This window comes from Sturnus vulgaris, chromosome 2 (genome assembly GCF_052056855.1).
Source record: "Sturnus vulgaris isolate bStuVul1 chromosome 2, bStuVul1.hap1, whole genome shotgun sequence".
Taxonomy (NCBI): domain Eukaryota; kingdom Metazoa; phylum Chordata; class Aves; order Passeriformes; family Sturnidae; genus Sturnus; species Sturnus vulgaris.
Window position 1 is genome coordinate 33112809 of NC_142244.1, and position 22868 is coordinate 33135676.

Sequence of the window (22868 nt, forward strand, 5' to 3'; positions counted from 1 at the left end):
ATGTCCCTGATCAGAATCTCAAATAAACCTGAAATATTCTTGCAAGCTCTTACAAAAATTCTACACACGGATATCACCGTGATTTTGGGGGGGAGATACTGACTTTGATTCTCCATGAGAGGTTGACATGGACACCTGCTTATTTTCTGACCTGTCTTGAGACTACCAGTTAAATCCTGCCACCCAATCTCAACTGCAGCAATCCTTAACACAATTATATAAATTCAGCAGTCATCCATAATCCAGTATGAGTCAGGACTTGTAAAGGAAAAGGTTTTTATCTCAAGAGCTATCACCTTATAGGGAGAACTTAAAGAAAATAGTTCCCAGAAACCAATGCTGAGAGATAAGACTTAAAGTGGGGAGACGAGTAAATAAATAACAGTAATTAAAATAGGAACGATGATCCACTAAAAGGAAATTTGATCTACCTTGCAAAATTTTTCCATATAATTCAGGACTGAAAGGAAAGACTGGTAAGTCCAACTGCTAAAAATTAAAACATTATTTCTCCAAGATACACATGCATTTGATCCTTAAGATTTCCTACTCAACAAGAAGAGAAACAACTTCTAAACTTAAATCAAGGCAAAAAGGGACAAGGTGCCATTTTAAAGACAGACATGCTTAGTCCTTAAAAACAAAGGTGATGCATGAAGAAGGAAAAAATCATATTCTAATATTCTGCACCATTATGCAAACAATGTGCAAGCTCCTTACGGTAGATGCAGTTCATCCATGGCTGTCTCTTAGGTACCTTGAAAATGGTTTTTGATGATAGAAACCATTTTCTTTCCCCATCAAACTATTTTCACTTTCAATGCACCCACCAGATAAACAATTCATCAGTACCAACAATTCAATCCACTTGAGACAGACATTTTTGGAGCCTCTTCCTCTCCAGTTATTCCTTTCCTCTTGTTTTTTTCCTCTCCTATTAGTCTTTTTATCTCAAGTGAGATTAGTTTCTCAGGCAACCTCTCCCTAAGAAATTCCAACACAACTCAGCTCCCGATTCTTTATTCTGCCTGTTTTTTTCACTTATCTAAAAGAAAAAAAAAAAAGCCAAAAACCCAACCACCCAAAACCCAAACAAAACCAAACATACAAATCCTCAAATACAACAAACAAACAAAATAAATACAAATACCTTGAAATAAAATTACTTTAATTTCAACTCTGAATTACCCTTTAAAGACTGGACTGCAATACAGGTAGCGTTTGCTACTGCAAAATTATTTGCAAGGATTAGTCTGGAGAGCAAAAATTACACAGAATTCCAAAGAGATTATCATATTGGTCTAGAATAAGAAAAGAAAAATAAGCAGTAAAGTCAAGTTCTTAGAAATTGCTAATTACAGATGTGTTTTCTAGGAAGTTAGTCAGACTTTTCAGAAGAATTTATATCAGCTTGTGTTGTTTTTTCCTTTTCTAATTAAAGCTGAGGAAAAGTAAAAAATGTCATGATAATTTATAATTTTCCAAAGGGGAGAGGAAAAACAAAAATCAAAACATTATACTCAGAATAAGGATTTGGGAAAAATTGTTATCAAGGCTTCTCTATTTGACAAATAGACAGGCAACAAAAAGAAAACCCAAAAACACCAGCAAAACAGATACAACCTAAAGACAGTAAGAAAATAAGAATATACAGAGCTACTGTTAGAATGCAAAATTGAATTTGGGATCAACACAGGATATAGTAATTTCAAGAGTTATTTAGTGGATTATTCTATTACATAAGCTTTTTTAAACATTTCACTGGTCACCAGTCTAAATTTTAATTATTATTCTTACACACTTACATCAAATGGTATCTAGGACTCACCAATCCAATAAGATCAGCTTATATTAAAACAGTTTACTGCTGGTAGATGTGACTGATCTTCCTTTCTTGCAAGAACCACAGGACAATCAAAGTGACAAAACTTGATAGTAACTTTAACTTTTCTTAAGGGCTTCTCTTTACTACTTTGTGTACTGAGATGGAAAAAATAAGTGCAAGCCCACTGTCAGGACAGCAAACAGTAGTTCATTTTCTCTCCATACGGTGGCAGAGCAGCCTGCCCTTCAGTACCATGTATTCCCAGCCGTATTCCACTAAGGAAGTAGAAAAAGGAAACGTGTATTTTGTTTCTTTCGGTCTACTAATTAGGCTTTTCCTCCAGTTCAGTGTTACAGTAAAAATTCATATGTTACTACTACATAAAATGTAGATAGTTCATAATCAGGACACCAGAACACACAACCCATTAAATAAATAACAGATAGTAATTACCATGATTTCTCTGGGATTTTGTGCACTCCATGCATTAAATACTTCCAGAAACACCTCAGAAAACCATAACATCAGAATATAGGACGACTAGAGAATCACAAACCACCAACTGCTGTTCAAATGAGCTTTCAAGAAGTCACATGAGAATATCTAGTGTACTATTAAGACAACTAGTTTAGTATTCTTTCTCCAGCTGTGATGACAGGAAGGTGATATACAGGGAAGTTCCAAGCACTCCAGCCTTGAAGATGTAATCCTATACTACTTGTTAGTTGGTACAGTCCTAAGCCTAGCAGGCCATGCAGATGGATCCTAGCTAGGGAACATCCTCTCCTCTGCTGGCTGCCCTGTAGCTCACGCTGGGGCAGCAGTGACGATGGCAGTGACGGTGGCATCAGTGAAGCTCCAGTCAAGAGTAACGCATCGCACCAGGAGTGCTCAGAAACACGCCAGGTTTCGTGCTCCCTCTGCACAGGGAGATGGCAGCATTGCACTTGGAGAGGCAAACGCCTCACAAGACTCAAAAATATTCTACTAATGAGGAAATAAGCACTGCCTGAGCAACCACACGCTCTTGCCTCAAGGAAAAGGCAGTAGTCCAGGAGAAAAAAAGCATCCTGGCAGGCAGAGTCGGTCTATAGATGGAACTTCATGTCATGCCCTATTATAAATAATATTTTACTGCAATTATAGGGTTTCCAAACCCATCATAAAGATGAATGGACAGGCACGTCTCTGCTATGGCTTATTCCAGATTCTCTGTATGACCAGAGATTCTATATATGATCCTGCTGGATTAAAACATTTTACATTTTTAAAATTCCAATTCCTATAATTGTTTATGGCAAATTAATCAAGCAAGGCATCAGTTACAACCAGCAGCAAGTCCATCATATTTGGTGATCTCCTATTGACCTTTGTTAATTCAGAAGTCATAGTACTATTTATGTAAAAGTAGACTTTAATATTCAAACCTAATTCTAAAATCCTAAATTAGAGACTGTTAGCACTTCTCAACAATTCTCATTTGCAAAGGGCAGGGTGTTAAAATATATTTAATTAAACTTTTTAGCTTTTTTCTTGGCAGATGATTACAATCTCAACCAAATCCAGGAAAGATGGAAACAAATTTGTGAAAGGGAATGAATTATTTAAACTGGCCTCTTCATGATGCAACTGACAGCTGCTCCGAGGGAATTCCACCCAGCCCAGCAGTTTTATTTTGGAGGAATAGCCATGCATCCCCATGAAACTAAGCAAACACAGATCACAGTACCCAGCACTAGGAGACAGTGATTATTACCAGCTTATGACCCAAGACCAGTTCTAAAACAGACCCTGAGGTTTATCACCAAGCAGTCAGACCATCCTTAGTTTTGGAACTTCTTACCAAATGGCATTTGACACTAAATGCTCTTTTATAGACTATTTGAATTAATTCTATTTTTAAATCAATTGTTTGTTTCTTTTTAAACAAGTGTCACTTCATAGCCTACAGATAAAAAACTACTGTAGCTTCCACAAACATGACCAAATATCTCTTGACTCTGAAGTGCTTTAGATAAATGCCTATATAGACCCAGATAAAGTTGGTAATAAATTCAGTGCTGGAATTCAAAGCCTAGCAAACTCAGACTACAAATAATGACAAGGTTCTGGTAAAGAGGATTATTACCCACTGCAACAGTTCCCTGAAGACTGTTGTGTCTGGACTTAAATATCCTCAGCTGAGAAAGTGCCTTCCTAAAAACCATACTTCAATGCGAACAAGATGAGTTTAATGCAAGACAGTGATCTGTGGTCCATGTGAAATGGCTAGCTAGAGAATTATAAGTCTCATATCTTCTAATCTATTTATAAGTATTTGAAATTTCACAGAGAAAGAATATTAAGGATGGATACTTCATTGCTTTGAAGAATATGGTAATGCAAGCATCCGGCAAAGAGCACTTCAAAAATGGAGATCTATAGCCTAATAATTGACCCATGCTTGGCTGTAAAACTTTTCATTGTAGGAAACAAGGAAAGGTCAGAAGAGGCTGGAAATCCTTCTCAACAGCAGTGTTAAAGAGATCATTCTATAGGTCATTGAAAATATTTCCTTTGGGATAATACCCTACAGTCTTCCCATCTTTTGATTTATTCCTGCTCTCTAGTAGCTCAATCCCAATGAAATAAGAAAACACATGAAAAATAAATTTATCAAACACACCAAGTATACAAGCCATGGCAAGGTTGACTTGAATTAATGAAAACCATGGTAAGACCAACCATTTTTAGTGCTTCACCCCCCCATTTCTCAAGTCTCTAGAGGGCTGTTTGATTTCCAATACTTATTTTTACCAGCATCAGTACTATCATTTACCTGATTCTGTAGTTTCATCTGTCGCAGTTTCATGCTTTCATCCTCAAAGATGCTGCAAAAGCAAAATAAATAAATAAATAAATTCTTGCTATTAAACAGTTTGCATTACAGGAACATAGGATATTCTCAGACAACAACTTCATAATCAAGACTTAAAAATGACTGTTAGACATTACTTCCATCTCACATGAAGACCAAGACACACAGTATTAAAAATAAAACATCATATTCTTTCATAAATAAGACTGAACTCTGGTTTAGTCCCCTCACTAAACCATTCTGAAAAGATTTTGAAGTCACCAAAGGCTTCATTACTGGTAGCTGGATTACAAACCTCTGTTGAGGTGGGCATAGGAAACAGTTACACCTGAAGGCTTAGCACAGTTCAGATCGATTCAGTAAAATCCCTGCTCCTTCATAGGATATCTGATTCCAAATTAACTCAGTTTTGTCTTTGGGTCAAAACTACATCATTTTCTATTCCTGCTAGATGTTCCAGAACTGTTAATACCTGAGAGAATCTGTGTTTGCAACATCTGACATTAATTCCTAAATAAAAAAAAAATATTTCCCTATTTCAGTATTTAATAGATAACTTTTATAAGAACTTTAATTTTTTGTTCCAAGTTGTGTTCCATATAGACTTCCCATTTCCTTTTGTATGATAATGAATCATTCCATAAAATGCAATTTAGAGGAGTTAACCCCACAAAGGGGAAATGTTAAATGGCTATTAAGCACATATTCTGCTGACCACAGTTCTGCTCTTTCCTTCAACATACCTTTGACAAAGACCTCTTTGGAAGTGAGAAAGCATCAGGAAGAAGATACTTAATGTAGGAAATAGACAAACTTTATATATTTTATTAATAGAATGCAGAAAAGCAGGGCAAGCCACAATTTCAATTTAAACAGGAAATTCTCTGTCTGGTCTAGGTATCCATAAATGTCCAATGATGTGAAATCACCAGCTGGCACGCAGTGCTGCATATAACCCTAACAAGGAAAACCAGAGATGGAGAGAGAGAGAGAGAGCAGAGCCGGGGTTTGTGCAAAACACATGCCATGGAAATTGGATTACAGCACACAGAGCTAAGGAGAGAAATCTCAGAGTCCCCTTAACCCCTAACAAACCTACATTTGACTCAACTTCAGGTAAGTAGATGACAGATCAGAGGTCCTTAAGGACAAACTACACCAGTAAGCACAGATGTTGCTCAGGAAGGTTGAAATATGCACACAAAGAGTTCTGTACACATATTATATATAACAACTTGTATAGTCCAGAATTGATACTAATTGTCCAAGCAGTAGTATTTTAAAGCAAGTTAAGACTGCCATTGCTTTTTTACTCCACAGTTTCCTTATTTCTAGACTTCTTTTTTTCTGATGCATTTGAAGTGTCACACAAGAGGTCTAACACCTTGAAAACATCTTGTTTCTAAAAACTAATGTTACCCCTCACATGGACCTGTAATACAGTGTCTTAGATTCTAAGGGAATGGAGGGCCTGGAAAAATCAGTGTCTTTCTTGAAGAGGAATGGACGGCTTCTGTGTATCCCCAAAGCAACGATTGCAGTAGTACAGTCACCTTCACTTGTAAACAACCACAACTTAAGAAAGAAACAAGCAGAAGCACATCTACTGAGTGCAGCACAATATACAACAGTTGTCACACAAAACTTCAGCATAAAAGGTGTTTATTATTTTTACACACATTATATATAAAAATATAATATGCTTATTATTTATAGCATAGATGATGGAAAAGGCCATCTTTAGCAAAGTCTGAAAAACAACTGAAAGTTCCACTTAAAACAGTCATAACAAAAACCAAAATGAAACAAAAAAAAAAAAAGGGGGGGGAGAAGGAATAGTCCTTTTCTTCTCGTACACCTACTGACTTAAGAAATTGATTACATTTGTTAACTGCAGTCGAGAGTTTGTTATAAAGCTATCTACATGCTTGTGGTCAACAGCAGACTTACAGACATGTTCTGATGAACACGAAGGTGTCCTGTGTAGATTCAAGCTGCTATTTGTGGTTTTGTTGCTTTTCCTAGCAGAAAATGTATCCCCAAACAATTTGAATCTCTTTTTTATAAAATCAGAAGAAATAAACACAACCACTGTAGGAAATAAGTTTATAAGGTTTCCCTTCCACCTGGAAGATGACAAAGTGCTGAAAAAGTAGGACTCGCACACATGCCTTGTAGAAATCTTCAGTGAAAATTATTTACTTTGTATGTTCAATTATTTTCTACCCAGACTGAAAAAAAGTTATATTATGTCACAGGAGCACAACATAGACTACACTGTGCCTCAACTCTGGCCACTTAACTGATGCTTGAACTTAAAAATTCTAACAGGTCACAGAGCTTGATAAAGCAAAAAGATAAAGAAGTGTTCTCTCTTACAATTTACTTTTAAACAGACGAAAATTGCTGAGTAGCAGGCAGAACAAAAAGAAAGCAACCATCAATGCTTTCCATTTTAAAGTGCAAGGATTCAAACAAGCAGTAAAATAAGTCATGAGCAATGTAGCACTATAAATATTAGCTTTAAAATACCCCTTTAACACTTTTATTTACTGCAACCTTTCTTCCAGAACTCATCATTACAAAAGTATAACATCATATCCAGTCAAAAAAGAGATTCCCACACTTCAAGCCTTTTTCTACCCCCCACAGCAGCGCTGGTGTTATTACAAACTTTAACAGGAAAACGCTGTGCCAGAGTCACTCCCACAGCTCACCACTAAGGAATGTAAGTGATGTGCTAATCCAGCTGTGGGCTTCAAACAGGAATCCTCCTTCAGCTGGACTGACAACACAGATCAGTGCTCTCTGGACATGCCCACACCAAACCACTGTGCTCTTTGGTTTGCATTTCTGTTTGAAGGGTTTATGTGCAATAAGAATAATTAAATAAATATCCATCAGGAAGGGGAAAAATAAGCAGAATTTCCACAGCTACAACACCACAGTTAAAAACAGGGGAAAAAAATCCCAACCACCAAACCAGTAGCCCATTAACCCTTGATAAAATAAGAACTGAAAGTTTTCAAGAAATCTGTATCAATGTCCTCTCCCCAACCACTGCACAGCAGCCTAAACAAGACTGTGCCCACAGACACAGCTGCTGCATTTACCAGAATCCACCTGCAATCCTACTTAAGCTGCATGACAGGTAAGAGGCACATGCCACAGACAAAGGAATGATTACCCAGAACAGAACATACAAGGAAAGAGTACTGATAGTGCAGAATACAGAATAAGAATGGGAAGGCAACTTAAATAATAGTTAATAAAACATGGAAGAAGATGGCAAGATGCAAAGGGGTTCATAGAATTGACACAGAGGAACATGGGGCAAGAAGTTTTATTTTTAACTGGTAGCATCTCAAATTCCTACTGAAATCAGAATCAGCCTGGTTTTCATTTCATAATCAGAAATTAAAGTGTTGCAATAGGAATATGCAAACTTATTATAAATGTATTTGGTTTTTCCTAGCTGTTTTCAGAATACCAAACAATCACAATGAAGGCATAACTCACAAATTATTTAACAGATATTCATATATGCAACTGAAGCTTCCTTTTTGTGTGGTTTATTTTCTTTTCTGTAAAAAAGGCATGCTATGTCTATTGACAGTTCTTTCAGAATGGACATATTTTTCAACAACACTGAAATTTTGGCATTACAAACTATGAATAGGCAGAGGTAACACTCTTGTTTTCATTGCAGCTTGTCTGTGTTCCTAAGAATGCTGTACATGGGGAAAAAAAAAACCAAACCAACAAACAAAATACTTATGTTCTAAGCACTTGGCAGTAATTACCATTGCATCAGCCAAACACAAACTTACAGTGTAATCCAACTCTAAGAACAATGAAAAACCCTGATATTAAAGCAGAATGTAGAAAATAAAAGCAATCCACCAGCCTGAAAATGTTCATTCCATTCAAGGTCCACATAAGAGAAAGGACTCAAGAATTGAAGAGAGCTCAGCAGAAAGTTGAACAAATTGACCAAGGACTGGAAAGTGCACCTCTTAGCAAGATCCTACAGTTTATTCAAGAGAAAATCAATACACTCTCCACTGTATTCCATGGATTTGAGGCTACACATGACATGGATGAGAGAGAAGAAAAAATCCAGAGATAAATAACTGAAGCTAAACTAATTCAGATTGCAAATAAATTTTTAATTTAACACTGTGACTAATTAACCATTAGGATAACTCATGGAGCTGTGGATTTTCAGCAGAACACAACAGGTTTTAATCAAGCTTGAATATTATTATGTTAAAAGTGGCTGTTGTAGACTAAGGCTATGGTTTACCTCCTATCTAGGATAACCACACCTGAAATGAGAGAGCTAAGCATTCTTCTTTCAAGTTATTTCAATTAAATCCCCTTTATATACTGACTGTTGAAGGTAAAAGGAGGCAAAAAGAAAAAAAGGAGGTTGTCTTTATCATGGATCATGGACTAGTTTTGAAAGGAATTGACTGGCTGCAGTTATGAATGAGAGGCAATAAGCAGAGAAAGAAAGAAAAGCAACAGGAAAGAGCAGCCTGTAGAGACAAAATGTTCTACAAGACTGAGAACTTACTGGAAAGACAGATTTGAAATATGTTAAAGAAAAACACCCATGATAGTTTTCCCTGCATTCAACAAAATGTACATTCTTCATATTCCACTAAAGAAATACTATACTCAGTTTCTCCTCCTAAACAATGTAACAAAGTCTTACAGATTTAAAGGTTTCCCAGTTAGCTAAATCTATCCTGCAATTCAAGTAGTTAAAGGTTTGGTAAAGAAAAAGCAAGCTTGGCTGCCTCTTTTAGGACGAAGGTCAGACTAGCTGACAGAAGCAGACCTCACTTCAACCTTAAATGAAAATCTGATCCAAGAGCAGGAAGACAGCTTATTTTGGCTTTGTATCTTTATAGCACGTATCAGCACTGTATATGGACTCAATTCTTGGTGAGAAAAACGGAGGAATTATTATTACCTGTTTGTCCATAGCTCTAAGGAAGGTATTAAAGTTTCAGATAGCCTATAGTTTGGCAGAGAGATTCAGGGAAAGTGTCCAGCAGAAACTTCCAGATAATTTTAAAGTGAACTGGATCTTGAGCTTACTGTAGCTTGTTAAAACAAGTTTGATACTTTCGTACCAGTCTGACACAGAAATCCTTTTAATAGAAACAATCTTTAGACACTAGTGGAAATATGAACCCATATGTTAATAATCAAGATCCTTAAATTTTCAGTTGTTTCCATTGCTCTACTTCTTTTAAAGGAGCTCCAAGGCACAGTAACACCATTTTGGTTCACAAATCTTCCCACTTTCCCAATATCTTATGCTCTATTTCTCACTCTACAGAGGACTGCTTACATCAGGAGTCTTACAAAGCTCATGTAATTGCGTTTTCCTTTCAGGACGGTTTATTAATGTGATAGCAGCAGTTATGTCTCTCAGCAATACTCCCAGACCTTAAAAATCAGGGGATGAGAAGAGTGTGGCTTGTGGCCCACATCTTCATCCACCAGATTTTTATTTTGAGCTGTAGAAGCGGATATAAAAGCAACTTCAATAAGAAATGTTGAGTCAGTTGGTGTGAAAGTGTTTCTGCTCTTAACCCTCCAATAAACTTTCCTGGGGATTATTCTTGTCTGAACTACAGCTATGAAAGAAAACAGAAGCTGTAGAAAAAACATCAGTTGAAGAAGGATTCCCATTTTTCAAAAGATACATTCCAAACAAAAATTCCAATACTATCTCTGGAAACTGGTTGAGGAACAAAATTTATTTGTAATGCACCTTCCAATGCACAAAAGGGTAGAGTCCTTACACAGCTGTAATTGCACATTTTTGGGAAAACACATAGCATACTACCCATAGGAGTGAAGTTTACCAAATTTTCTGTGTTCCCCAAGGCAGAAGAGTGGGGTTTTTTGGCAAATACAGGATATTCTTTCCTTCTTAATTAATTAACAGTAAGTCTTCCAAAGTAAACTGATCTGCCAGTCAGTCATAAAATGCCACACCTATTTCTAAGTGACACAGCTGAATTTGCATTGACATTTCATTAAATTATTTTTAAGCAGGTGATACTTCAATACGGGCAAGTTTTAGTGCATCTTCCTTTTTTTACAGAAATCAGTGAAATCAGTTTGATCCTTGATCCCTCTACACCCCAAAAATACTAATGCCAGTAGAACACTGTTTTGAGAAAGGTTCACAAAATTTGTTTGCAAAGTTTTTCACCTACTGAACATATTATGTGAACAATGACATGGGAAGAATGAACACCTAGTTTTGGAAGCAATTCTGAATGAGTGAATAAAATACTGTCTTGTATTAGCGTTAGTATAGAAATTATATCCCACATAACACAGATTAAATAACATTTATCTCAGAATACTTGAAACTAAGTATAAAATGAACCAATAAGAACAATAAACTCAACTGCCAGACCAGTGTGGACTGAGGGAGCAACTAGAGACAGGCACTGAGATCTGCATGTCCTATTTAATTTCAAAATACACCTGAATCAACTACATACTCCTGCCAATAACTTGTACCAACTATTTGAACAATCTACAACTTGAAGATCAATTTACAACTTTAAAAAGATCCTAAAGAAATAAAACGACAAGCTAGTCTTTTAAAACTTCTGCTTCTACCTACCTAAAGGCTTAAAAATGGAATTTTAATGTGAAATTATCAAGTGTTTTTCTTAAAAGCCACACAGACCAGAAGCATGTCAAAAATACCCAAATCAAAACCCCCACCATCTGCCCTTCCCTGCCACCTACCCCCCTCAAAAAAACCAAACAACCCACCCTGAAAAGGCTGGTGCTATGAAGAATTTATGTATATTCTTTATGTGCATGTATATGTTTCATCTTATAGTGGAAAAACAGCTGCCCCAACAACTCATAGCAACAGGAATACTGTGCTGAAGAAAGGAATTCAAGCAAAAAGTAATCTGAGAAGCACATGCTACAAACATTATTTGCTGTAAAACATTAACAGGTTAATAATTATTTTTCTTGGCTAAATCCACGAAAGGAGTGAATTTAATGCAAGCCTATCCTTGCAGCACTACATTTTCCATACTTGCATCCATTTTGGGGTGACTGTTCACATGTCAAACGTAACTAGGTAAATAATGATGTAGTTTAGTACTGACTGACCACAGCCAAATCAATGGAGAAAAAAGGATTTATCAGTACAGGAGACACAAGCTTCTACTTTCTTTACAGTACTTATTCCAGTGATTTTGCAAGGTAAAATCAAACTGTGCAGGCAAAGTAAAATGATCAAAGATCACACCTGCCTTCAGTTTCAAAATGGTATCTCAGAAGTGCAGTGGGATATTCTCTGCACTATTACACACAAACACACCTCTAGTAAGGAAGAATTAATGTTCAGGGGGATTAAAAGGAACCTGCTAGTAAAGTAATAGAGTATTGAGAAATGAAAGGTCCATAGGAGAAAAGCTGAATTATGATTAAACAAAAAAATGAAGCATATGCCGTTAGTTGAGATTAATTTTTCAGAAATTGATTCATACTGTTTTGGTGGACAACAAGTTTTATCACGAGCCAGCAATTCACGGTCTAAAGGCAAAGGTGGCCAACAGCATCCTGGGTTGCATTAGGGAAAGCACTGCCAGTAGGTTGAGGGAGTGACACCACTCCTCTGCTGGTGAAGCCACACACGAGGTGCTGAATCCAGTTCTGGGCTTCTGGGAGCAAGAAAGAGATGGACTCATTGAACAAAACCAGCAAAGGGCCACAAAAGTGCTTAAGGGACCAGAGCATCATGAGGTGACGCTGAGAGAACTGGGCCTGGAGAAGTGAAGACTCAGGAGGTAACTTATCCATGTGTATAAATACCTGATGGAAGGGTGCAAAGCAAATAAAGCCAGCAGTGCCTGCTGACAGGACAAGAGGTGATAGACATAAACTAAAGCACATTAAATTCTACCCAACATCAAGAAAAAAATTCCAAAAGAAAGTGGTCAAATACAGGAGCACGTTGCTCAGGAAGATTGTAGAGTCTCCATCTCTGAGATATTCAAAACCCAACTGGGCATCATCCTGTGCAGTCTGCTCCAGCCAACCCTGCTTAAGCAGCAGGGTTGCTCCAGATCATCTCAAGAAGCTCCTTCCAGCCTCTGTGATTCTGTCTGGTTGGGTTCTAGAGATCACAAGTTAAGATCCCAAGTGTGAGAGCACTTGGGGATAATAAAAAATACAGGCTGTTGCAAGAAAATGCAACAGAAATGAAAGCATCATGAAAAGGTTACATATTGAGGTCAGAACCATTTTGACTACTGTATTGCTTAGTGTTTTACACACCATTCAAAAAGTTACTTATGAAGTACCAAAGATTAGCTCCTTTTACTTGGAACAAGGGAACAGAGCAAGGAAAACAAATCGGCACTCTCTGGACAGAAGTATGACTTCTATTTGGACTAAAAAGAAGAGTGCAAACAAAAGCCTGTGTCATTCTCTGCTATACTATACTGGGAGAAGAGAAATGAGATTGCTGTTTTCCTTGGCCAGAAGTCTCAAATAAATTCATTTCTGCAAATCTAAAGCAAAAGGAGTATACTTCTTCTGGAAGTAAGGCCAAGAGAAGCCAGAAATCCGCACAAGTCATTAACCATCAAAGCCATCATCAATGATGGGAGGGTGGCACAGAGGAATGGAATCATAAGAATATGCACTTATATATAAAGTTATATTTTAAGTGTGTAGCCAAACAAAGGGTTTTAACAGGTTTTTTATTATAATTATTTCAAGAAAAGGGAGACAAAGAACCTCCTGTCAGGCATATTCCTTCAAGTGTTCACAGTCGGTGACTCCATGACTCAGGAATTTTCAGCTCCTAACCACTATTACGGCTACAGAGCACTATGCTTCAGGTTTATTCGGTTGAACCTAATGAAACTTAGGGTTCTGCTAGGGAAAAGAAATTTATTCTATAAGCAGAACTTCACTGTTCTATTTAATGTCCTCTCAACTACATGCTTCAAATCACCATGGTCATTTCACCTACAGAAACACCTCTGCCCAAGGAAAGAGCAGGATCCCCAGCAGGCTGGAATTCTGTCTCCTGTGATCTTCTGTTTGTGAAATATTAAACCTCGCCTGTCACTTTTGTTGACGTTGTACCTCATTACAGCAGGAAGCCAGTGAAATAGAGAGCAGCCATTATTCTCTCCTAGCAACAAAGGCAGCAGTTAAATAGCACATGCTATGCTTAAGCCAGACCAGGTAACAAAAGTCAAAGTTCTCTGAAAACAAGAGCATCACACTCGACAAGCCGAATTGCACTTGCCCAATAGTATTTTAAACTAAAAATAGGGAAAGGAACATGAAATTTTCTCAACTGACACTCTAGAATTGATTGTAGACCTTTGTTCCCAGTCCTGGCTTTTTTGTTTTTATTTTAGAAAAGTTGAAAGGGAAAGCCATTAAAGAGAGAGAAACAGCAAAATTTCATTTCGATTTCAAACTAGATGACTCGGCAAGATATCACTGCTAGATTTTAGTTCTTGTTCTTTTTTTCCCCTCAGATATCACATAAGAATGCAAAGTCAGAAAGGAATGTAGAAGCACCCAAACTCCAAAGTAAGAACACAGGCAGTCAAGAGTTCAAACATCCCACAGAGTATGTTTTAAAGAGCACTAAGAGTTGGCATAAATGTTCTTGCAGTAGTCTAAGGCAACATCTCCAGGCATATCAGCAAATCCACTTAGAAGAGAATTCATCCCATGACCCAATTACAACAGTTTTAGTTTGGAGATCACTCAGCTGTGACTCAGCAACAAAACAAGAGTCTGGAGCTATCCCAGTGCAAGTCCGGTTGCAGAAAGTTTTCACACATACAAAGTCATAATTATGTTAAGTCAGTGCGTTTGTCCCTCCTACAAATGCCACACCAACAGTGATTTTTTTTAAAAAAAGAAGCAAAAAAAGAAAACCCCAAAAAACCAGAAAAGTAATGGCTCTCTCTAAAAAAAAAAAAAAAAAAAAAAAAAAAAAAGGTCACCAGTAACCTAAATTCTAGGTGATAAGAGATGGGAAAAGAACTAACTAGAAACTAAAGAGATAATTCAAACAAGGTTCAACTATAGGACAGCTCTTTGTAACTGCTGTTGCCCAGTGAATCTCAAATTGTATTTGGAAATTTTAGTCACACGTGTTGCCTCTTCTCTCTTGCCACTGCTGTCTACATCACAAGAAGTGAAGTAACTCCTTCGTTCATATTAACAGATGCTGCATCAAATTGCAAAAGGTTTCCTTTTCGGTTGAATCTGTACTCCAAGGAGTATATACCAACCACACTCATAAAATATTTACAGGTTTATCTCGCTTTGGACAGATTTCTTCATTATAATGTTTAGAGCTGAATGGGGTGAAGCAAACCGGATATAAAGCCAATTCTCGTTCATCTAACGATAAGATTTGCAGAATTGTAAGTCCTGGAATTTAACAAACATTGCTTGTTAATTTTGTGAAGGTCACTGGTGGCTAAATAAAAATACTCAAGGACTAACAGAGATGCTGAGAGGCTTTTAAAAGGAAATTTAAACTTCTCTGGTTTACAAGTATAGCTAAAATAATTAGCAAAGCATTTAGACTTTTTTCTCCTCAAAATCATAATTATGGTGTATTTATACAAAATACTCAAGCCCAGCAGGCATGGAGATTCCTGACAATCTCAACCGCACTCAAGTTTTTAAAACGTGGAAAGGACTTTTGGCTGAACAACAGTACAACTTTTGAAGTTTTCAACTTCTCTTAATCCGTGGGCTCTTACTATTTTGAAAACTGAGCTAATTGGCAACAGGCTGATTTTCATTAACATTGGGAGGCACTGAGAAAGTAGCCCAGAGTTCCTGAGTTCACAAACTGAAAGCCACTAACTGATGCATGTCTGGACCCAAAGGAAGCATCCAAATGAGGGCAGGACTGCTGTAGCTGACATCCAGTTTTGTAGCCTCTGTAGACTCAGTCAAGATTATTGCCCCTTGAAAATTATGTTCCTTGTACATGACATCTGCAAGTCAGAAGCTGAAGCATATCTGGAATGTAGCACATGGGAAGCTTTAAGTATTCCTGTATACTGTATGATTAGTGTGCAAAAGGGCAAAGTCCATTGTTCTCTGAGATTCTAAAATGCATACTACCATAAGAAACAAATTTCCTTCAAGATATTTTAAAAGCTTACAATGATTTAGAATTACTTTTACCTGAATGTTTCTACACTAATAATTTCATGGTAAGTCTCCAAATGGACTTTCCCAAAAAAGAGAGAAGGTCTAGCACTTATCAAAACCATGAAACAGCAATATCAAGCTTATAATTTTCTAAAGTATTAAGACAGTTGTGCCGTATCTACCTGAAAGCCAAACTTTAAAATGAAGTTGAGCAATTTCAGTTGCAGCCAGCTCCCGTGGAAGAGAGTCTAACACAACACGGTATTTGCAAGTGACAACCTGTCGATGGCCTAAATCCAAGATCTCTGCTATCTGTCCATAATCATGTATCCCACAGCACACTTACAAAACAATATGCCTTAATTTTTGACTGGTAATATTCGACTCTGTCCAGCAAAAATAAAATAGTTTCAATATCCTTATGTATATTTTTCACATTGCTCAATAGTAAAGGCATTCCATCCCGGGGGAAAAAATGGCAAAAAAAAATGCTATCAACCAGTTCTCAGGTACAGCTTTGTTAAACTTTACCTGTAGTATCTTAACTGCCATGAAGTGCCAGTTATTATGTATCACATCTACCTTTTTTATAAAATCCACTGTTTGGACAACCGACAATTATTTTACCAAACAAGAATTCTAGTAACCAGATTAGTGACTTCTGCATAATGTCCCAGAAAAAGAAGAACCTTCCTAAGAATACAGACATTTGTCTTCCTTGAATTTATTACAAGGCTGATGAACACCCCAACTTCAGTGTCAGACCCCTGAAAATACCAAGCCTTACAGCTCTACTTTGAAGCTACGTACTTTTCTTTAGGTTCACACATTCTAGTTTCCTTACCTTAACCATGGGGACTAAGAAAGCTACAGAAATTGATGTTTCTTTAATAAACTGGGATGCGAGGGCTAGTTCTTGGGACCTATCCCAAGAATTACCATTATCGTTAGCCTGTTTCTGTGGGACGCCCATAAAAGTACACAAGACAGGATTCTTAGCAGAAAGAAATTATGCCAGTAGAATTGCAATCACAAGAACAGCATTATTTCTTGTAGCATCAACTTTGTCAAATTTAAAAGTCTACTGTGCAGGGAAATTTACGTATCTGGACATAATTTCCTTAAAAATTGTTTCCAGAACTGCTAGACAACCCAAGGTCTTTCAAGTCTGCATAAAGAAGTAATCTAACGTTCCATAGCATATTTGGTGGACCCAAGCAATTACAGGACCCTTTTAAACTCTAGCGTTGTTTTTCATCCTATTTAAATTAGCGAATGCAACAAGGTATGTAACAAAAAAAAATACTGTTTCTCTTTAACACTGTGGTCATTATCATTTAACTACCCAATTTAGGTTTCTCTCTTTACTTGCTTTACTTCTTCCTATCCAAACGGAGGCACAAAGATAGATTTTCCTAGTTTTTTTTGCCATCACACCAATTCTGCCAAAACTCGTTTTCTCTGCTTGTCGGTATAATCACATTTAATTTCAAATAATTCCGATTTTGAGCTTACTTAAGTGCCACGAGCATGAAGTCTTTCCAAAACCGCTTCTCCCTAGTTCACAGCTGTTTTTCCTATGACATCAGTTGAGTTCATTTCAGTTATTCCTCCTTTTTTTTCTTGCAAAGGCACACCGAGAGTGATACTTGCAAATACCCAGAGAGCTTCATTAGGAGGAGCAGAGGGGTTGAATAACACCGCGAAAACGCTTCACAGTAGAAAGCGAGAGTGGACCGATGCACCACAAAACCGGTTTAATCCACAAGTATTCAGACAGTGCACACCAACGTTGAAGAGCGAAGCACATAAAACACACCCGCACATAAAACAGCGGCACGGCTGTCGCCCGCCCGCGGGACGCGGGTGTTACGGGGGCAGCGCCGACCCGCGTGGCCGCTGCCGTGCGGCTCCGCCCGCCCGGTCCCCGCTACGGCCGCGCTGCTGCCACGCGAGGCAGCCCCTGCCCAAGCCTGTTCGGTCCCAGGGACGCCGCCGGCCCAAGCCCCGCTCACCTGCGGCCGGCGGGACCGCCTGGTTCCCCCGCTCCCTCCATCGCGGCCCCGCCGTTGCTATGGGCCTCCGCCCGCCGCTGCCCTTAGCAACGGCGCGCGGCACTGAGGCGCGCCGCTATTGGCCGGGGCCGCGAGCACACCGCCCGCCGATTGGCCGCAGCGCCGCGCACGCGCAGCGGAGCACAAGGGCCCGCCCGTCCCTCGCCGCGGGAGCCGCCCGCCTCCTCCGGCGGGAGCGGGGAACGGCCCCAGCGGGAACCGCGTGGGGCACGAAACGCTGTTCGTACACACTTCCCCCGGGAAGACCGCCCCAAAAGACACCCCCCTATCGCCAAGACCCTCCCCCGCGCCCGTCCCGGCATTTCTCGGAGGCTCTGCCAGGCGCAGTAGAGGGCCTGGCTGAAATCAGGTCCCCTCCTCAGCCCCCGAAGCGACATCGTCTGTTCGGGCGTGTTCTTGCACGCAGCACAGCGGCTTCTCCCGCCAGGTCAGGAGTGGGCCTGTCCCCTCGAGAGCTCCATGTTTGCCTTCACCAGGATGTCCGCAGCGCTCAGGTTCCCTTGCTCCCGCAGATATTTCATTATGTGAGGCCGCCGTCTCCAGGTGACCTTTATTCCATACTCGTGCTCAGGAGTATCTGTAACCAGTACTGCTGCTGCCGCCTCCCCTCTCCCACAGGGATCAATACCAAATGCCAGCTCATTCTCTGGATGCCAAGCATAAGTACTTTGTGATAGACCGTTGCTGCATCTCTCATTCCTTGGGGAAGGAACATGTGCAGCCTCTGCATATGGTGGAGGAAGAACTTCTTGCTCCGCAACCCGGGGAGCGGGCTCTCCACAATTCTCTGGACTCTTCCCTTGGATGTTGGCGTTTTCTGTTGTCCCTTTCTTAGGCTGGTTGTGAGAGCATTGTGCATTTTTTCTCAAGCGATTTGGATCATCCAGTGGAGGGACTGCATGTCCTTCTGGATTCTCAAAAGTTAAAGGAGGAAATCTGCAGGCTACAGCTCCTCGACAAGCTCCTCCTGCGTGAAATGAACTGTGGTTGGCATCCTGATTATGGGGCTTGTGAGGACCACGATGCTTCTTCTGGCATGCCTTCAACACCACTGACTTAGTTGTGTCAAATTGTGGGCACACCTGAAGGGAAAGACATAATAATAAGATAGAAACGCAACCCTTTTCTCCAGACAAGTATTACCTACCCGATTCTACTTCCCCATCTTTCTTCAGTGTGTTCATTGAGTAATCTGTTCTGCAGCAAAGCACATGAGTCACTAACAAAGCTGTTGTGCATAAGATACCTCTGAACTTCAGCATCACTTTCTGCCACTCTTCTCTGGAAAGTCACTGGGGTGCAAGTGAGCTGTTCTCTGGCAACTCACAAAGAACTCAAGATGTGCGTTTTAAAGGAATCAAAGTGGTGTCTACGCCTTTACCTGTGCAGATTTTAAGAAGTTCAGAATGGATCCTTTTTTTTCTGTGTCTTAGCATAATTCAAATGAATCCTCAGTCTCCCCAAAGAATAACTGGGAAAGCAACACATAATTATTAAAGAATGCCCACTTAGCTCAATCCCCTTAGATTATGTTAATATGGTGTTCAAAATCTTCCCCAAAACATCTTTGTTTCAAAACCTAGTTTTGAAAACATTTCTGTATTGTGAAGGAACAGATCACCCAGAAGCCACTTCTACAATCAACTTTCTATAGAAGACATGGTCCAAGCTCAACAGTCTGTATTTATTTGAATTATTCTAGACTTATATTTAAATCCTGGAAATCCTTTTATTACAGTGTTCTTTGTGTTCCTGGCTATCAACAAAAGAGTCAGACTCTGTTTCAGATTCCAGTTTGCTTTTCCCAGGAGCACACCAAACTGAGTTCTTGCTACACTAACTGCAGATCTCCTTCAGCATTCTGAAGTTACTATATAGTTCTTCAAAACACTGAGTGCAATTTAACTAAGGATGGCGATTGTCTGATGTACAGCTGAACTGTTTGAATGCAAAGCCTTTGTGGAGGAAAAGATAAGTGATTCCATAATAATTCTGATCCCAGCGTATACTTAACATAGCCTCTGATTTTAAGAATATGGCTTCCTGGCTTCAGAGAACATACATGTAGGGTAGGTTTTACCTCTGTAGGAACCTAGCAGTGAAAAAGGTATGAAAAACTTAGATAATGCCAGAAAGAAAGGAGCAGAAAATCAGTTTCCATTGAAACAAGTTTACAATACTCTGCAGAGGATGACTCCCAGAAGTTACAAACTTGCCAGTTTCCAAACTGAGAAATATCTAGCAGTTTCAGTGCTGATAACTTCAAACAAATTTTAGAATCATTGTATTTTTGGAATCAGAGCTACCAGAGTGGATATTTCCACCTCTTCCAAACAAAATGAATGCTTATTCACAGCAGTTATGTTACTTAGTGATTCAGAAACCGTAGAGCTAACTGCCTCAAGCAGATATTTAAAAAAAAAAAAAATTGAAGATGCTCTATTTCAAGGCTAAGGCATCACAAAAATACCTGCAGGTCAACAGGAACAAAGGAATGTTTCATGCAGGTTTGAAACCACACTTCCTGAGCTTGCTTTGTGAAGAGCACAGTCAAGCAGCAGTAATGTTTAAGCAGAGCTCCCCTAGGTGATGACTGCTGTTGTACAGGAATGGTCTGTCTTTGCTGCAGCTGTTTGCTAAAAAAAAAGATCTTTACATTACACGATATGAGGAGTACTTTAGGACACGGCAAACAGTCACAAGAAAATGACCCCATCAGAAGATTGGTATGGAGAGAAACTATTCAAAACACAGAAATTGAAAAGAGGGCAGGTTAGAGCAAATAATTCTGAAGTGAAAAGCTATATTCTCTAAATTTAGCAGTGTCAGATTTAAACAATGCACCCAATACTTTAACAGGTAACATTTAGAGTTTAGCAGTTATTTCAAACAGCAAGCCATTAGGAAAAAATCTCTTCGTGCAGGGTTTTCTGTTGCCAAGGAAAACAGTGGTTTTCCTGATGGGAATTATTTTCCTAGAAAACAAATAGTCATTAATCAGTACAGACTGCACACAGTTTATGTCTTCAAGTAACCAAGACCTTAGTGCTTATTCTTAGAATGTGAAGCAACTCAGGCACTTATTTATGCTTTAGACTGATGGAGGGAATTCAGGTCTAGGCTACTAATTTTCCATATCCAGAACAGATAACTCTGTTAAGACATACAGGAGAAAGCTCTTGCTGTGGGACACAGGAGGAAAGATAATTTATACCAACCCAGGCAGCAGAGGTGTTCTTGTCCACAGGTTTTGTAGGCACACGTCTGGGATTCTCAGCCGAATACAGTGGAGTTTCATAACAATGGATGGGTCCTGCCCGTGGCCTCTCAAGGAAAACCAGCTCTGCCTTCTTGGCCTTGTGGGTACACTTCTTCTTCGGAGGCATCAAAAGGTGTGGTAGAACTCCTTAGAAACCTCATGATGCTTGTTGGAGCTAATTGAAGAAAGAGGAAAGCACCCCAAGGAGATGCTAGAGTGCTCTCAAATCTGTAGAAGGCAAATAAATGAATCTGAAGACAGACTCGTTGTCTGTCAGCCTCAGATATAGTTTTTAACAAAAGCAAAACATCTGTGCAACAGTACAGTGTACATATCTCGAGGCAGACTTTTTCCCAACAGTAGTTCTTGAACCTTTTGTCAATTTTCAGGTAGATTTAGAAATGCACTGCAGGAATGGGAGCTATTGACCTACTGATCCAGCTATATCAAGTCAGCTATCAAAAGACAAAAAAACCAAAAAACTTATTTTCTTTTTTTCTATTCAATCTCGCTTGTAATGCCAAGAAGGTATTATAAGGCCAAGATAATCAGAACTCTTTCCCCTTCTAGTTGCTAACTACTTATACGTTTTAATTTCAAGAGATTTTAAGTTTGTTCTTTTTTTTTTTTACAGAATAGAGTTGACATCTCCCTCCTGTATTCTACAGATCTTGATGATTTATTTGTTTTACCTAATGAATAAGTTTGAACTGAAGTAACATGGTATTTACTTTTCCGTTGGAAAACAACTCGCAGAATCAATTAGTTTCAACCTAATGGCCGAACACTGCCATGGCAACTATACCACGGCACTAAACGCTGCATCCAGTCTTTCCTTAAATACCTTCAGGGATAGTGACTCCACCTCCCTGGGTAGCCCATTCCAATGTCTAATCACTCTTCTTGTGAAGAAATTCTTCCTAATGCCCAACCTAAACCTCCCCTGGTGCAGCTTAAGACAACGTTCCCTTGTTCCATCACTAGGTGCCTAAGAGAAAAGGTGAACCCCCACCTGGCTATATCCTTTCAAGCAGTTGTAGAGAGTGATAAAAGGAGGCCCCTAAGCCTCCTTTTCTCCAGGCTGAACACCCACCGCTCCCTCAGCCACTCCTCACAGGGCTTGTGCTCCAAACCAGCTCTGCTGTCCTTCTCTAGACCCACTCCAACACCTCAACGTCCTTCCTGAAGTGAGGGGCCCGGAATTGGACACAGCACTCGAGGTGACCTCACCAGTGCCGAGTACAGGGACAATCCCTGCCCTGCTCCTGCTGGCCACACTATTGCTGATACAGGCCAGGTGCCATTGGCTTTCCTGGCCACCTGGGCACAGCTGGCTCATATTCTCCCAACCTGACTTACCACAGATCAGCACAGACAAGAAAATTTGATATTATTTCATAAGAAACGTGGGAGACTGCAACAGCCTGACTACTTACCTAAGTGTCAGAGTGCTCAGGGAGTCCTGCGGGCCCCCCTAGCCCGGTGCAGCCGTAACACACACGTTAAACGGTAAAACTCCGTAGCCCTTCACCAGGAGTCAGCGCAATGCCAGCAGCCCGGGCGCACGGCAGGGCTCCCAGCCGCGAGTAGCATGGTTGAAGGAAGCTGCCAGCACTGCCCCAGCCGGGGCGGGAGCGGCTG

General features: G+C 39.5%; 2 protein-coding genes across 5 annotated transcripts in view; both read right to left on the minus strand.

Annotated features, from left to right (window-relative positions):
• Positions 1 to 17986, minus strand: part of TULP3 (TUB like protein 3) — a 32427-nt gene extending 14441 nt beyond the window's left edge. Inside the window, exons 1-2 of one of the 2 annotated variants that reach the window (XM_014891535.2) lie at positions 17909 to 17986; positions 4644 to 4695 (exon numbers count right to left, since the gene is read on the minus strand). In XM_014891535.2, coding sequence (XP_014747021.2) covers positions 4644 to 4695; positions 17909 to 17949 — 93 coding nt within the window. In that variant the 5' untranslated portion in view covers positions 17950 to 17986. Of the gene's footprint in view, positions 1 to 4643; positions 4696 to 17408; positions 17500 to 17908 lie in introns of those variants that run through there. The other variant, XM_014891536.2, reaches the window with a different exon arrangement.
• A 275-nt stretch (positions 17987 to 18261) lies between these two features.
• The window catches only part of RHNO1 (RAD9-HUS1-RAD1 interacting nuclear orphan 1), a 32749-nt gene continuing 28142 nt past the window's right edge, over positions 18262 to 22868 (minus strand). The window contains exons 1-3 of one of the 3 annotated variants that reach the window (XM_014891529.2): positions 22664 to 22804; positions 21187 to 21455; positions 18262 to 19050 (exon numbers count right to left, since the gene is read on the minus strand). In XM_014891529.2, the coding sequence (XP_014747015.2) occupies positions 18397 to 19050; positions 21187 to 21354 (822 nt within the window). In that variant the 5' untranslated portion in view covers positions 21355 to 21455; positions 22664 to 22804 and the 3' untranslated portion in view covers positions 18262 to 18396. Of the gene's footprint in view, positions 19051 to 21186; positions 21456 to 22663; positions 22805 to 22868 lie in introns of those variants that run through there. The other 2 variants (XM_088159174.1, XM_088159173.1) reach the window with 2 other exon arrangements.